The 16853-nt window shown below is 49.2% G+C and overlaps 1 protein-coding gene across 2 annotated transcripts in view; it reads left to right on the top strand.

The window, feature by feature from the left end:
- DAAM1 (dishevelled associated activator of morphogenesis 1) overlaps positions 1-16853 on the top strand; it is a 76981-nt gene that overhangs the window by 43074 nt on the left and 17054 nt on the right. For both annotated transcript variants that reach the window (XM_065747727.1, XM_065747735.1), the window contains 12 exons: positions 7960-8031; positions 8745-8839; positions 10665-10998; positions 11502-11612; positions 11724-11827; positions 12324-12390; positions 12685-12802; positions 12926-13064; positions 13542-13600; positions 13934-14121; positions 14423-14731; positions 14823-14930. In XM_065747727.1, coding sequence (XP_065603799.1) covers positions 7960-8031; positions 8745-8839; positions 10665-10998; positions 11502-11612; positions 11724-11827; positions 12324-12390; positions 12685-12802; positions 12926-13064; positions 13542-13600; positions 13934-14121; positions 14423-14731; positions 14823-14930 — 1704 coding nt within the window. The remainder of the gene's footprint in view (positions 1-7959; positions 8032-8744; positions 8840-10664; positions 10999-11501; positions 11613-11723; positions 11828-12323; positions 12391-12684; positions 12803-12925; positions 13065-13541; positions 13601-13933; positions 14122-14422; positions 14732-14822; positions 14931-16853) is intronic.

Raw genomic sequence — 16853 nt, 5'->3', positions numbered from 1 at the left:
AAATTTCGGAAACCGAAGGAAACATGTTAAGGACAAGGTGATGCCAGGAGCTCAGCTTTGCAGCACCGTCTCTCAGTGGGGGCAGATGCCCATCATTCCCAAATTTGCTGCTGCATCCCATAACCTATCCACTTTGCCACAGAAGTTGGCTCTGAAACGCTCACGGTGGCCTGGCTGTGCTCAGGTGCCACTTGCCACTGTTAATGCCTGTTTTCTTCAGCTTTAGCAATGGCACCAGATTTTCCAGCCTCATTTCAGTCCAAGGGATGGCTTACCTTGCTCATGTAGGATTAAGTATTAAGCCTCTCGTAAATACCCCTGAAATCCATGTATTATTGTTATACAGAGGCCTGGCATACCGGAGATTTAAATTGAAGGGGAGAAGATGTTAACACATTACAGGCACTGTTCCTAATCAAGAAAATGAGCAGAAGATGCTCACTTCTCGTTGCCTCTAGGATAAAAGTAGCCATAGTCTCCAGTGTGTCTGGATAATCAGATACAATAAGAACTAAAATCAGGCAGCACCATGTCATTATTACTGTGTGTGGAGATTACATGCTATTTAATCTCCCGGGTAGGGTTTAGATGGGACTGATGTTCCCCCATTCCAGCATTCACTCAGACACTGCGATGCTTATTGAAAATGGTGCTGAAGAAAGTCACTGCTCTGCTGAGTGTGAAGGAAAGAGCTGCACAGGTGCCCTCTGCCATCTTCTGGAGTGCTGCCCTGCTCGAGAAACCATCTGGGCAACCTGCAGGGCATACACAGGAGGTGTGCTGGTGGCTGGTTTGCAGGCAGACAAGTGCTTTTGTCCTGCTTTTTAATTAAAAATGAGCAAAACCATATCAGCAAAGCCTTCAGCAGGTGGGGAGCGCAGGGAGCCAGGAATCAGGTATGTTGGAGAACATTTCCCTGTGCATGGCATGCTCTAGGCAGTCCTGCTCCCATGTGATGAACGTGGCTCGAAGACAACAGAAAACGTTTGTGGCTGTTACAGCAGCTTACAGAAATCATACTTGTGTACCTCTTTGTTTTTATCTGGCTATACCTACAGGGTAGCTTGTAATACCTGGCACTGGGGGTTGGATTTCTCCAACTGAGAGTAATTACTGGGGTTGGGCAACAGTGCTGGAGCTGGAGATGGGGCTGGGGTCCTACCTAGCTGCCTTGGCCACAGCCCCAGTGGTTGTGGTTTGGGAAATTCGGGACATGATGAAATATTTTGGCCTGTCTGTGGTTAATGGCAAGTTGTTACTTGAAATGCACAAGAACTTGTAACACCTGGTGGGTCCTGGGGGAGTTGGCAAAGGCTAGCATCAGTCATAGGCAGTTGAGTGACTTGCCAAGGGTCCAGAATTTTTCCCTGAGCAATTTTGCACATTCCTCCATTGCCAATTTTGGCTCCCATTAGCTGAAGAGTTCAGCTGGGCGTTGAGTCAGAAAGACCCATGTGGGGTTGCTTATGTCCCCTCCCAGGGGTCATAGATTCATCGAACAGCTTGGGTTGGAAGGGACCTTAAAGGTCCCAACCCCCCTGCAATGTGCAGAGTTGCCAGCTATATAGATCAAATGGATCAGGCTGCCCAGAACCCATCCAAGCTGACCCTGAACACCTCGAGGGATGGGGCACCCACAGCTCTGTGGGCAGCAGTGCTGGGACCTCACCACCCTCTGGTGCTCTGGGTGCAGAGAGAGAAAAAGCAGCTTGTGATCAAGGCTGGCTAGTCTGAAGGCAGCCACTCAGGCAGGTGCTGAAGTCTGCATTAAATCCACACTCAAATCAGGAGGGAGGATTTAAGGAGTACTGGGCCTGCTTTGAAGTTGTCAGCTCTTTCTTCAGCCGAGATAAAGCAAGGAGATGTGAAAAGTGGAGGTGCATTAACAGCGGGATGAGGTCTGATTTTAGAAGTGGTATTTCTGGATGATGACTCGTTTCATACCTCATCTCAAAGCATTTTATTCCCTGCTGGTCCTGCTCTCCAGGAGAGGATATTGCACGGAAGCACAGGGAGGAAGCAGGAGGGCTTCCAGGTTTAATGTTTCTTCGGCTATGGGTTTGAGGCAGTGAAAACAAAGGGACATTCGGGATGGCCTTTCTAAAACAGAGGGGCCAGGCTCCAAAGGGAGCTAATAAATAACACTTTGCTCTTACTCTGTAGCATCTCCTCCTTGCAGGAGGGCTGGCTCTAGCGTAACGTCATGCTGGAGCAAGTCACTGGGTCCTCTTTAAGATCCTCGGAATAAATGTAGACTCAGGGGTATTCAGGCAGAAGCTCGTCATAAATAGGTGCACTGAAGGGATTGGTAGCTAAAATCAATTCAGAAATGTACAGGTTCTGGCTCTGGCCCCTCCCTTTCATTTAAACCTATTACTCTTCTCTTGTTGAGCATCTGTAGAACCCGAGCAGAGGTTGTACAGCGATGACAAATGGGCTGTGAAGATGACAAACGATGCTGCACGCTTTAAGCCTGTGCTGAAAAGCTGTTAGCATGGTGATGCTGGGCTCATAGCTCTTTTCAGTACGAAGCTGTCCTCGGGCAAGCAGGAGTTACCTTCACATCTAACATTTCCTCAGCTGTCAGATGTAACATCAGGGTCCCTTTGCGTTAGGAAAAGGCAACAGTGGTGTGTTTGCAGGAGAACGGGGGGAAAAACATGATAAATAGGGAAGTGAGTGATGACTCTCCAATGATACTGTTTTTCCCAACCAGATGGCCTCCTTCCTGTCTGTCTGTGCCTTCCACCCCCCCTCCAGAGCGCTCTGCTTTCCAGCTTTCTGCTCCACGTGCATCTTTGTCCTGGAGCTTGACCACGGGGCTTGTGTTGATATCAGTTTCCTCCATTTAAAACCATTTTCCTTTTTTATTATTACTATTTTTTTATTTTCGCTGCAGTATCTAAGAGCCAAATCTGACTGAGAGGAAGAGGAAAAAATCTCCCAGCACTTTGCCTGCTCAGCCACCTGGGGTGAATGAGGAGTGCTGCAGCCAGGTGATACCTGCAGTTGTGGCTGCAGCAGGTTGAACACTGCCTCGGGTGTGATTCTCCTGGCTGAGGTTTCTCCCCTTCCCTCTGAACAGTGGAGAACACGGCTGTGTGTACATGGCTGGGGGTATTTCTCGATAGGAAATGTTTATAGTTTTTTATCTTCCAAGGTAATTCCCTTTTTAGTTCCAATCACAACACGCTTTTGTTAAAGCGAGGATTTTCTCTGTCTCCAGCCAAAAAATGCATCTGTTAGCAATCTTTTTGGATTTTAAACTGAAGCTCTTTAAACAATGAACCATCTGACTATGAAAGGCATCTGGTCATGCTATATTTGCTTATTGTTAGCATAATTTTTAAACCCTGGGAAAAACGTTCAAGGGCCTTTGTGCATCTGTAGAGGAGAGCATATAGGAAGTACTAAAGAAGAACTGCATAGCCTGTGGTACAGTGGGATGGTTCAGACCTGAGATAGCAACTTTGAGAGATTCATATCAAGTAACAGCCCTTCTCAGCAGCTGTGGGGCTGACAGGGTCACTCCACGAGCGTTTGGCAGAGTGTAAGGAAATGACATTATTAGCATTATTTATTTTGTGTGTGTGTGTGTGTGGATGTCACTGCTTGTGCACACCTGGCAAGGCTTCATCCACGTTGGCAGAGCTGTGCTGGCTTGAAACTGCAAACCTGGCAGCTTAAACCTGCTTGTGCTACTGCCTGCTTCTTTTTCAACCTTGCAAACAGCACCCAGCTTGATCGTCCTGGACTGCTCCACTCTTGGCCGTAGAGATGCCTAAACTGGGTGGGCTGCTGGCAGCACTGAACTCTACCTTGCTCTCCTTTGGAGCTTGCATAAAAACAAATGCATTTGCTTCCATTTTTGCAACAGAAGCGAGGTTTTTAAAGGGAAAATTCAGCCGTGGTGAGTCTGATAGCTGTATTCTCATGCTGATCTCCAGGTCAACAAATTCGGAGGTTTCTCCCAAAGCACGTTGCCCGATGTGTCCTTGCCCAACAAGCTGGTAGTGATGGTTTGTAATGCAGAGAAGTGTTGGGCAGGCTGTAGAACTGGTCTGTGGGGGTTTTTGCTTCTCCTAAGGCCACTGGACTTGCTGGTGGCTGTTTGTAGCCATGGCATGCGCAGAGCTGCTCTGATGGGTAGTCAGACCCATACATGGGGAAAGGAGGAAGGAAAGCATGGTGACCACACTGGGTCCCCAGCTGCTTCCTTCTTTCCCCACTGACTTCATACCCACTCTCACCACTTTCCCCTCCCTGACCAAGCTTCCCAATGAGAGAGGGAGCGGAAGGCTTTGGTGCCTAGAGGAAGAAACTGAGAAATACTTTTGTCCCTGGTTCCTGTGGAGTGGGATGTGATGGACCATCCGGGAGAGCTAAAGAAGTTACATTCCACATGCCCCCAAAAGCCTGCCCCGGTGAGTTCACCCCATCAAACCTTGGTGCCTGGAAAGCTTCCTCCCTCATCCTGCCTCCAAGCAAAGCCATGTGAGTCACTTCCCTCCAGGCTCCTCGCTTTGTCAGGAGCCTCCTTTATTGCCACCAAATGCACTGAAGGACACTCATCGGTGTGCTGTAGACCATTAGCCACAATAATTACCACTGCACAGCATCCTGCAGTGAGCCTAAGGAAGCTTCTGCCCTGATCTTTGGCTGCTTTATTGTGCTTTCCCCTTTTGCATGGGAGGCTGCTTTCCGATGAGCCTGCCCGGCTGCTCATGTGAATTAATGAGGTCCTGCCACACTTAATTGAGAGCGCTCTTTAAATTGGGGGTTTCGGGGAGGAAATGCAGGAGCCCGAGGGAGCCGAAGCTAAAGGAAATATTTATAATGCAGCAAGTTAATTATAAATGAGCAGTTTAGCCAATTTTGTTGTTCATCCTCCTCCCCACCCCCCAGAGACCTTGGTGTTTCGTGCTCCACCGCTTCCTTTCAGTCCTAAGGCAGCAGCAGGTCCGTGCTCACACTGGGGCTGCAGTCATCTCATGATGCCATGCTGTGGAGGGATCCCCTTCCCAAGGCTTGGTGCTGCTGCTGGAACCTTTAGTTTTGCCTCCAGGAAGGAACAGGAGCCGATCCCATTGTGAGCAGCATTCAAGGCACATGTGTGCACTTTGGCTGCACCATCCCCTGGGACAAAGTGAGCCAACCTCTAAAGGGAGGAAGGAAGCTGGCACAATGGAAATCTTTACCTATAGGCTTTGCGGGGTCGGTGCTGAGCCTTCCCATGGCAGGATGGCTCAGGGGGGTGGGCTGGCAGGTGTGCACAGGCTTGCAGCATCCCTGGCCCCCTTCCCTCTTTTTAATTGCATTGGGCACATGTACATGATCTGTCCCACGCCTGGTGCATGCAGACGGTGCTGCATGCAGCTGTGTGCACTGGGAGGTGCTGGGGGCTCACCCCTGCATCCTGTAGCAGCTGTGCCAAAGCTGGCAAGGTTTTGTGGTCCCAGCCTGGTGCCTATGTTCCCATGCAATGTCTCAAGGCAAGTTTGGAGCAGTGAGCTGGGTTACATTTGCACCCATTAGTTCATCCAGGTGACCTGACAAACCAGAAGGAGCCTTGGTTTGTTCCTTGCTCCAGCACAGTGCAGCTGGGCTGGGTTCGTGGGGATGTGGGGTCCTGCAGCAGCACAGGGGAACACTGAATAAGGATGGCAGGGGCAGGCTGCCCTTTGGCTGCAGGCAGAGTGCAAGGGATGCTCTGTGGGTTTCCCCAGCTGTGTGGGGCAATTTGCAGTATGATTTTTGTCTTTCTGTAGATGTAAATTACACCCATCTCTCAGCACCCAAGTGCTTTCTCCATGATCCTGAGCAGCTGTAGGGTAACTGTGACTTCTCCATAGCCTGGCATGCCAATTACATGGCTGCAGCAGGCACTGCTCTGCCAAATCCCACGGTGGGAAGCCCTGGTCATAGGCAGCTGCAGGCAGCTGAAGACTGACACGCTGAGGACATCCTTCCTGCCCAGAGAGGGCTCAGAGGTGGGAATGGTCCCTGCCCCACAGCCATCACTTCGCACAGCCAGTTGGGATGACAGTCTGAATGTGGCCAAAAATGCAGCAGGACTGGCAGCCAGATGGGCTATTTAGAGACAGTTGTTCTGGTCTGTTTAACAAAGGACAGCAAGAGGCTTCAGATCTCATCCCTGCCTCTCCATCCTCTTGCCCTTCCACTCAAGGCAACTTTTCCAAACAGGGGAAAGCAGAGACAATGCCATGCCTCCTATTTTCCAGAGCATACCTCTCTCTCCCCTTCAGAGTCAGTGTTTCTCTCTCAACCAGCAGATGAGCATTTCTCATGTTGGCAGCAGTTATTTGGACAAGAAGGGAATGATTTTCTTCTCTCCTGGGTTTGGGCACCACGCTGGTCCCCACAGTGGGTGAGGATGTGATGGCAGGTGACATGTCCTACAGGATTTTATGGGGATTTTGGGACACTTGTTGGCAAAGCACAGATCTTAATGGTTCTCCCAGTGGCACAGAGGCAAGCACTGGGACCTCCTGCACGTTTATTAGGATTGGCATGAGCCAGTGGGAAGGCCACGTTTTTTGGTTGTTTTTCTAACATCTTTGGAAAAAAAAATCTGCTGATTCCCATTTAGATTAAAAAAAAATGTTGAGAGAAGGAGAATCAAGTGTTTCATTCAAAACTCGAGTTCTTGGCAGGAGAAGGAAGGGCGAACAGCCCAAACTAATAAAGCAGAGGGCACGGAGGTATAAATACAGTCTTCTTGTTCAGAAAAGTCTTTTCATTCACTTTAAACTTGACCAGATCTGTGGATAAGCAGCTTCTCTCACCCTTGGCACACTGGGGGAGATGGCTGAGGGGCTGCCACCTGCTCACACCTGGACTTCTCCTGTCCCCATCCCATAGCCACGCATGACAAAGGCTCACTAGTTCTCTATTTTGTCCTCTTGGCAAGCTGCACCTTGAGAAGTTTGGATGCACAAACGTTTCCCATTTATGCCTCTTGAACCAGAGTAAATATTTTGGACTCTGTTGACTTGCAGAAATCAACTGGACTATCAGTTGTCGTCTGCACGCACACCCCCAGTTCCTTCCCTAGCAAGTGTGGGTTAACCCTCACAAATACCTCCAGCTCCATCTTAAAATTAGGGATGGATTGCTTCTTCTGGCTCAGCCCGAAGGAGATGTCTTTTTTTATCCTTTTTCTTCTTTCAGGAGAAATTTTGGGAAAATACAGTGGGGAAAAGAGTCGGTCTTGAACTGTTCCTTCAGAATATCTGTACGTGCAGTGTTATTTATCCAAGCATGGCTCAGTAGTCTGTTGGTGACATCCTACAAGAGCATGGCAGACCCTGAAAACCTCTGGTGGGTCACACCAGGTGCAGAGCATTGTAACTGGGATGACCAAACAGAGCTCTGCATCGATCATTGTCATAGATCGTGGGCTCGGGGGGATGTCGTTTGAGAGGGGACATTGCCATGTGCTTGTTCCCTCCTAATAACTAATGAACCCTCAGGGGAGCTGGCTGTTTTGTGCTGGGAGATTCTCTTATTGGTAAGTCACAGCCCTTCTCCAAGAGCAAACTCTTGTTCGTGTCACATTTGTGTAGCCTTCGTAGCTTGTAAAACCTTATTTTTTCCCCCAAAGCACATTCATTGAAGCTGTACAGCCAGAACTTCAAGGGCCCTGTGGAGTTTGTACAAGAGAAGATGAGTGTAAGATTACCAGACTGAGCTTAGTCACAGACAGGTGGCATAACATAGATTGTATATAAAAAAATACGTATTCAATAGATCAGGTAATGTTCTGGAACTATCAATGAGTGTTGAGTTCAGAATACAGAAAATTGAGCCTTTATTGATATGAAGTAATGTGAGAGCACGAGGGAACGTCACAGATGGTTGGCTCTGAAGGGCAGGAGATGTCAATGCCATTTTTTTATGATCCACTCTCTTTGTTTCACTTTTCCCCACTCTCTGCAGGACCAAGAAGAAAATAAAGGGGCCACTAGCTGGCCTGAGTTTTACATTGATCAGCTGAACTCAATGGCTGCCGTAAGTATTTCTACAATGCTGCAGCACTGATGGCAGTGATTTAAGTCAGGAGAAATGCAGGGAGAGGTTTTTTGTTCATTGGATGCAGCTCTGGAGAAAAAAAAAAAGAGTTCTCAAAGGCACAGGGGGCTTTTGTCTAGCTCCAAGCCAGGAGGCTGCAAGACTGAGGGCAAACAGGGATTTTCAGGCTGTTTTTTAAGGAAGCTGTCTGATTGTTCAGTGGCAATGAGACACTGAACTGCTGCTTCAAGGAAAGTGGGATCCCTGCTACCGCCCTGTTCCCTTCTGAACTGGGTGGTGGTTGTCATGCTGGATGAAAATGGAATGGCGTTGTAGGTGCACTGGGAGACACGGGAGATGCCCTGGTGGCCCCAAATGTGAATGCAAGATCCTGTCCCGTTTGGGCTGCAAGGCATCCCTGCAGCCCCTGCACCTCCACAGGTGCACATGGGATTCACAATTAGCAGGGAAGGCTAAAAGACCCTACCTCTCTCACCCCCACCTCAATGTAGCACCTTCCCGCTGTTGTGGATTCCCTGTTAGCACTGCCCAAGCCCCCTGCATCCCCCCAGCCCCATCAGTGTCTGCTTTCCATCTTTCAGAGTTGTTTCCAGGTCCCACCTCCAGCACTGTGGTTTTGCACACTGGGGTGGCTGGTGGTCCTGCTGCTTGTGCCTGCACTCTGTTTCAACTTCACATCTTTCTTTTTGCAGAGGAAATCGCTGATTGCTTTGGAAAAAGAAGATGAGGAGGAGAGAAATAAAACAATAGAAAGTTTGAAGACTGCACTGAGGACGAAACCAATGAGGCAATGCTGTTCATTTCCTTGCTTTATTGCTCTGGTTATAGCTTGTGATTTGTGTTCTCTGGCAGAGGAGTTTTAGAATAGGAATAGAAATGGGACTAGTGCAGGATGGGGAGGAGACTTGGGACACAAGGGCTATGAAATTGCATTGCCTTTTTGAACCACCTCTTATCATTTTATTCAATTTCTTCAGTCCTTTTAGTTGCAGAGAACCATCAGCACCTTCACATTTGTTCAGAGAAATCAGACCACTTCTTTTTGTATTTTTCCCCCTCACATTTGCTCTTGTTCTGCTTGGAACAAAATACAAAAACACCTTCCAGAATTTTTCCAAAAATTTCAGTTTTTGTTGGTCAACCAGGCCCTTGGTTTCAAGTTCAACTTCCCTTGCACTTTTTAAAGGAGTAAAATCATAGGAATCTTCAGACCTGTGTGAAATACAAGAAAAGAAAAAAAACTGCTAGGAGGTTGATGGGGAGGAGAAAGAAAGGTGGGATTCATTCTGCTTGCCTTTAGCTTTTCCTAAATTAATTTTTTTCTGGGGTCCACAACTGCAAAATCTTTTAGATGCCTCAGGCTGAATTCTGATGGCTAAGTGTTTCGTTATAATGGCTCTGCCCGTTGTGGTTGTAGAAGACACTGCTCTTGTTTGCAAGTGCATTACACTCCATTTCTCTTTTGCAATGGTTCTGGTGGTGGTCACTGGCAAGGAGTTCCCAGGGTTGGCACTAAGCACCTGGCTTCCACGGAGCCCAGCACTCTGGGTTCTGGCTCCTGCCATTCCCAGGTGGTACCTGGCCTTGTCATCTGCACTAAGACGTTCAGGAGTGCTTAAAAGTGCTTTGTGAGTCCATCACACTGAAATCGTGGGTTGATGGTTGGACTGGGTGGTTTTAGTGGTCTTTTCTAACCTTAATGATTCTGTGATGCAGCAGGCTACATAGGAAACTTGACCTGCTGGACATATTTTGGCTTTCAGAGAACTGAATAACAAATTTCCTATTGACTTAGATAATAAGATCAGCCTTTCAAGCAGAGAAATCAGTTTTCACTCACACTGCAATAACTCCTTTTGTTGCTGCACATGAACACTAGTGGTTGTAAATTAAACTCATCCCAGTGCTGGGATGGCTTTTGGCTCACTTGCTGTACAAGCCCACTCCTTTTGCCAAAACAGCCACAGTGGCATTGAGCAAGGAGGCATTTTTGGAAATGCACATGCAATGTGCACTGAAGGAGGGTGGGTTACGTCTGCGTGCTTTGCTGAGCCTGCCTCAGGCACAGCATGCATTTGCAGCCTGCTTGCTATTTAGCAGCATTAGAAGTCATCACCAAAACCTGAATTCTCTGCTTAAAAATGTGTGAGATGTGCACAGCTGAGAAGGATGTGGATGGAGAGGCAGCAGGAGGCAGAAGGTCCGGCAGGCGTTGAGGGCGTGGGCTTGGCTGTCCTTGGGGTTTCTGTGGGTTGGCTGCAGCTGGTGAAAAGACAACTGCAGTGCTGGGAAGCTTCTTCCCATCCTGTCCGAAACTGGTCCTAAAGGAGCCTGATGTATGTCTCAGGTTGGAGACTGGGGAGGCTTTGCTGCAGCGTAGCTGCACCGTGGCAAGTTCTTCACCTCCATTCAGAAGGATGGAATTTTGCAGCCCTGATGCTGTGCTCTAGGAGTAGGCTGTAGGAGTCCTGCAGGCTTTCTGCTATCCAAAGACCATTGCAGGAAAACAGAGAGAAGGGCATTCTGGATTTACAAGAGCAGACAAGTCAGCCCCATTGGTGAGTTAAGCAGTCATTTAGCGTTTGATTTTAAAACATCCCTCTTCCTCACAGGTTTGTAACCCGATTCATCGACCTGGATGGCTTGTCATGTATTCTGAACTTTCTCAAAAGCATGGACTATGAGACAGCAGAGTCTCGAATACATACCTCGCTCATTGGATGTATAAAAGCACTAATGAACAACTCCCTGGGCCGGGCTCACGTCCTGGCCCATTCGGAGAGCATTAACGTAATTGCTCAGAGTCTGAGCACAGAAAATATTAAGACAAAGGTGGCAGTGCTGGAAATCATGGGCGCTGTGTGCCTGGTTCCCGGCGGCCACAAGAAGGTACTGGAGGCAATGCTGCACTACCAGAAATACGCCAGCGAACGGACTCGCTTTCAGGTAGGTGCCTCTCAACTCCTTTTTTCACTCCTGAGATTTGGATCTGGGTCTGGGCAAACCATCACCCAGTGCTGGGGGAGGAGGGGACCTCCCCAGAGAGCCCAAATGGGCATTCTCGTCCTTTCCTTCTCATGGCTATCTGAGTGCCACATATGTGTGATTTGTGTGGCCACGTGGGATTTTGATACTCTGGGATTCACCCAAGATCAGTGCCGTATCTGATGATAACCACAGCTGAACAGAGAGTGGGAAAGCAGTTATTTAAGTCAGTCCCACCCAAGGATGCTTGCTTTTATAGAGTCACCAGGAGTGAAACTCTGTAAAGCTGCAGTACATCTGGATGGGCAGATGCTTGCAGACACAGGTCCTGGATGGGCTGTGCTGCATCAGGCAGCAGCTTTTGGCTCAGGAAGTATCACCAGCAGACTGCTGTAGGGGCTTTGGGACCACCAGGAGTAGATCACAAGCCCCTGGGCTGTTAACTTCCACTACGCATTTGACAGACGCTGATCAATGACCTGGACAAGAGCACAGGACGGTATCGGGACGAAGTCAGCCTCAAGACAGCCATCATGTCCTTCATCAACGCAGTCCTGAGCCAGGGCGCAGGCGTGGTGAGCTCTGGGGCTCTTGCACAGGGTGCTCTTTTGGTGGGCTTGGGGTTTTCAAGAAGCTTTTTGAGGAAATGCACCTTGCTGTGTTGACCCGACAACTGTCCCTCACAGGAAAGCCTGGATTTCAGACTCCACCTGAGATACGAATTTCTCATGCTAGGAATCCAGCCAGTTATTGACAAACTGAGAGAGCACGAAAACTCAACCCTAGACCGGTGAGTGGGGACTCACAGCCCACTGTTATTTTTCCCCTTTCCTTACATGCATGATTTCTGGTTTTTGGACTTGGCCTTTGGGGAAAACCACATAGATCTGGCTCCTCTTTACGAAACACTTTGGTATCACCAAAGAGAGAGAAGGCAGAAACCCATATCCGCTGCACTCCCACACAGAATTGAGCTGGGAAGGATCCAGCACCCTGGTGGGATGCCGTCAGTCTTCTCTTCCAAGAGGCTCCTTGGAAAGGCTGCAATTACTTTGCCCTCTGTCTTTCTGAATTGGTTTTTCAAGCTGGCAAGAGTGAAGGCAAACACGTGGAGCTCTGGGAGCTCTAGACTGAACTTCTTGTTGGTGTTTCATGTCCCACTTGCCTCTGGATTACTGCCTGCTAACGAGCTGTTCTGGAAGCTGTTCCAAAGTGGCTGCCTTTTATTTATTTTCATGCTCATTTCCACTTTTAATAGGCTTTTTCTTTTTCATTTCTTTCTTCAGGCATTTAGATTTTTTTGAAATGCTTAGAAATGAAGATGAACTGGAATTTGCCAAAAGGTTTGAGCTGGTGAGTGTGAACATTACTGGTGCAGGGACTGGCACTTGATGTCACGGTTCCTTTTAAAGGCATCTCTGTAGACTGGAACAAAATTCTGGCTTTTAGATCAAATTTGGTAGCTGTAAATCTGCCTCCTGTTGCCCTGCTCCATTGCTTCATCTCTCTTCTCTCCTGGCTGCAGACCAGTGCTGTTTGACCTTCACTGGGCTCTTGTGATTTTTCTTCACGCTGGGAAGGGTTGGCTTGTAGGGTTGGTTGCTCACTTCACTCCGGAGACCAGAGCACACTTCGCTGTCTCTACAGGTTCACATTGACACCAAAAGTGCAACTCAGATGTTTGAGCTGACGAGGAAGAGGCTGACTCACACAGAGGCGTACCCGCACTTTATGTCCATCCTGCACCACTGTCTCCAAATGCCTTGTGAGTATGGTGTGGGGGGGCAAGAGCACGTGCTGCCAGGGGCTTCACAGCACTGCTCCCCCGCCCAGGGGGCAGCCACATCCCTGCTGCTTCTCCCAGCCCTCTTCCTTTCCTCCTATCCAGATAAAAGAAGCGGCAACACCGTCCAGTACTGGCTGCTGCTGGACAGGATCATACAGCAGATCGTCATTCAGAGTGACAAAGGGCAGGACCCCGATGCCACTCCCCTGGAAAACTTCAATATCAAAAATGTTGTCCGAATGTAAGTGCTCATCGACTGTTCTTTGGGTTTGCTGCATGAATTTGGCTGTTCCAAGAGAGACGGCGGGTAGGGTGGCAAGGTTTGGGAATCATCCCTGGCAGAGCTGGATCATTCAGACCTGCTCAGCAAGATATGCATGTGAATTTAGCTCAACCACCGTGTCCTCAGTGAGCTGTTTCCCTTGACTGTCACTGTCACTATGCCTCTGTGTCACTGCTCTCACAGTGATATTTCTGCTCCGCTCCTTGGCTGGACAAGCCACAGCCTCTGGAGGGGAGCAGAGCATGCCAGCATGCAAACCCTGCAGCCAGGAGCAGTGGGGAGGCAGAGCTGAGGTGTCTGAATTACTGGCGTGGGAGCTGCACCCCACACAGCCCCAGCTCCTCAGCACAGTGCTTCCCAGTCACATTTTTTACTGGCAGTGTTTGCTGACTGCATGAGGGCTGTCTCACAGCGCTGCTTGTCTGCTCCTTTTAGGCTGGTCAACGAAAATGAAGTTAAACAGTGGAAAGAGCAAGCAGAAAAGATGCGGAAAGGTGAGTGATGGAAAAATGGAAGGCATTAACTCTAAGCTGAGCATGCACAGTAAGCTGCACAGGTAGCATTTACACATTGCACTGGGTGAGCTCTGTGTGAGTTGCTGAGTTTGTACTATGCGATGGGGCTTCCCGAGGAAGTAGATTCTCATTTCTCTGTGGGGTCTGCAGCACAGAGGCAGCCTTGGTCAGGGAGCACACACTCTCTTCCCTCAGCTGCATGTGAGGAAAGTGTGAACCATGGGTTTTATAATGCTGCATGCTGCTGTTTTCCATACTGGGGTGTTCATCGCTCCAAAATTCATTCGTGGACTGGTGTGGGGGCTGTTTCAGAGCACACTGAGCTTCAGCAGAAGTTGGAGAAGAAGGAGAGGGAGTGCGATGCAAAGGCCCAGGAGAAGGAAGAAATGATGCAGACGCTGAACAAGATGAAGGAGAAGCTGGAGAAGGAGTCCAGCGAGCACAAACAGGTCAAGCAGCAGGTGGCAGATCTCACAGCGCAGCTCCATGAGATGAGCAGGGTGAGGCCCCAAACCCATTCCTCATTTCTGCCTCATCCCAAATCCCCCAAAGCTGCTGAGGTCTGATTTCAGGAGGCCAGGCTGCACTGAGGGCTGAGAAAGGTGCTTGTTTGTAGGGCCACCAAGATGTCCATCCCTGGGGATGGGACTATCTCACCTCTTTGTCTGCATTTGACCTCAGTCACGAGTTCTGAAGCCTCTGAGAATCCCTTTGCTGATTACATTTTGGCCAAAAACAAAAGCATTTTTTGGATGGTGCCCTCCTTCTGTGTGACCAGACCCTTTTCTCTTTCTCTCTTAGAGGGCAATCTGTGCTGCTGGCCCTGGAGGACCTCCTTTGCCACCAGGAGCTCCTGGTGGCCCTTTACCTTCTCCAGCTCCAGGATCTCTCCTTCCCCCTCCACCCCCACCCCCACCCCTAGGGGGATGTCCCCCACCACCACCCCCACCTCCACCTCCTCCAGGTGGCCCCCCACCACCTCCTGGTCCACCACCCCTGGATGGGGTGATGCCCCCCCCGGGAGCACCGCTGGGCTTTGCCCTCAAGAAGAAGAGCATCCCACAGCCAACGAATGCCCTCAAGTCTTTCAACTGGTCCAAGCTGCCAGAGGTAAGCCAGAGGTTCTTCTTTTGTGCTTTCAGAAGGCCATGTTGCTTTGCAGTAGGGTACTCCAATGTGCAGTGCACCCTGTGTCTTTCAGAACAAGCTGGCAGGCACTGTGTGGACCGATATAGATGATGCAAAAGTGTTTAAAATCCTGGATCTTGAAGACCTGGAAAGGACGTTCTCTGCCTACCAAAGACAGCAGGTAACATCAGGCCGGGGCTGTGCACAGGCATCTGGGTCAGACGCCGTGATGACGAAGTCGCTTGGTGTCACACGTGGTCTCAGTACACTCCTCCTACCATTATTTCATTCGAGTGCTTGGTTTGCCAGATGGACTCAATCTGGTTTATCCTCTCATTTGCCTGCTGGTGCCTTTGCCTTGAAATGGTAGCTTACAGCTAGATGTGACTGGTACCCCTGCCCGTGTACCTGACCGCGTGTGCCATGGCACGGGCATGCCTGTGTCATGATGATGGATCACAGAACAAACAAAAATGACAGGGAGCGTATGAAAATAGCCCCCAGATGTGGCCATGGTTGGGTAATGTTTTTGGATAGCTCTTAGCCACTGCTTCATGTCTCTGCATTGGGTGGAAAATTTATATCCCACTCTGGCCAAGAAGGACTGAGCTTTACCCACATCTACCATGGGTGGATCTCTTCTTTTATTTTTGTAGTGAGCCCAGAGCAATATGTGAGCTTTGAACAAAATGCAAGTCCCAAACCAAAAGAATGACACTGCAGACAAAAGTCTCTGCTTTTTAATCTCCTTCTCGAACAATATGGCCCTACTTTGGAAAGCATCAAAGCACATGAAGAAAATAAGACACTTGTTTTACCCCAGGCGGGAACATCAGTGCTGACAAGCTGTGAGTTTTTCAGGAATGCAAGAGAAAAAAAGTGAGAGAGAGAGAGACTGAAAATATTATTCTCACCTGTCTGCAGGGAGGCTTGGAGAGGCCAGGCTGTCCTGCTCTGGCCAGGCTCAGGCACAAGGATGGGGCTGGGACGAAGCAGAGCCAAACATAATCCCCTTGGACAACGTGAGAGCTTAATCTCTTCTGGAGGCTAATGGAGGGCAGGACGATTAGAGGGTGGATTAGAGCTGGACAAATATCAAGAGTAACAAACCAGGAGCAGGTGCTGCCCTGGTGTGTTTTGGGAATAGGTGATACAGTACTGGTTCTTGCTCCCCACGTTTTTGGAGTTTGACCAGTGCCTCCTGAAGATGGAGAAGATGAAATGAAAACTCAAAGGAAGTGAGAATAGAAACCTAGCACGTCAGTGGATGGTTTGCCCTCTGGCCAAAGTCAGAGTCACCTGGTGTGCTGCTGATTACTGCCCAGATGAAATCTGAAAATTATTGGGCTTCACTGAGGTCCTGTTGAGTGAGGTGGCTGGTTAGTTTGGGCTCAGCAAGGAGAGGTAGGTGCTGCAAGGAGAACTGTGGCCTGGTTTATGTCCCAGATTGGGTAAGCACTGAATGGGAGCTGAACATGGGAGCCAGAAATGGGGTAGGACTGGCAGATGTTCCCATATGTGAGAGCATCTGGAAATGGGGAAAGAGGAGTGGAAGTATGACTTGTGAGTTGCTGCTGTGGCTGGAATCCAGCCCACCCATGGGAGCACAACACATGAATTCATCGTGGCCAAACAACACCTCTTGGTAGGACTGCTTTGTGCAAGTGCAGCTTTGTGGCAGTGTCCCTGGTACCGAACACATGTCCTCATGTGTAGCCAAGGACACATGTAAGGGAGTGGCCAAAAAATGTAAACACTCCTTACTTTTTGCCACCACTACAAAGTTTTTGTGTGTGGAGGGTCTCTGATGGTTGGCTCTGGAAATGATTGCCCAGAGAGCTGTTAGTGCCCCATCTCTGGAGGTGCCCAAGGCCATGGGTGGGGCGCTGCACAGCTCAGTCTATCTGGTGGAGGGCAATCAGCCCATGGAAGGGGGGTCAGAACTATATGAATTTTAAGGTCCTTTTCAACCCCAGGCATTCTGTGATCCTACGGATAGGAGAAGCGAGTGTGCCTCATCACTCTGGCCAATACGTGCAGTGAGAAGTGCCTGTTCTTTGGGGGAAGGGTGATAAAAGCTAAACTGACAGCTCACAGTAGGGAT

Source organism: Cyrtonyx montezumae, unplaced genomic scaffold (genome assembly GCF_038088225.1).
Source record: "Cyrtonyx montezumae isolate F1298 unplaced genomic scaffold, pur_monq_1.0 scaffold_10, whole genome shotgun sequence".
Lineage (NCBI taxonomy): Eukaryota > Metazoa > Chordata > Aves > Galliformes > Odontophoridae > Cyrtonyx > Cyrtonyx montezumae.
This window is presented reverse-complemented; position numbering and strand designations above follow the sequence as displayed.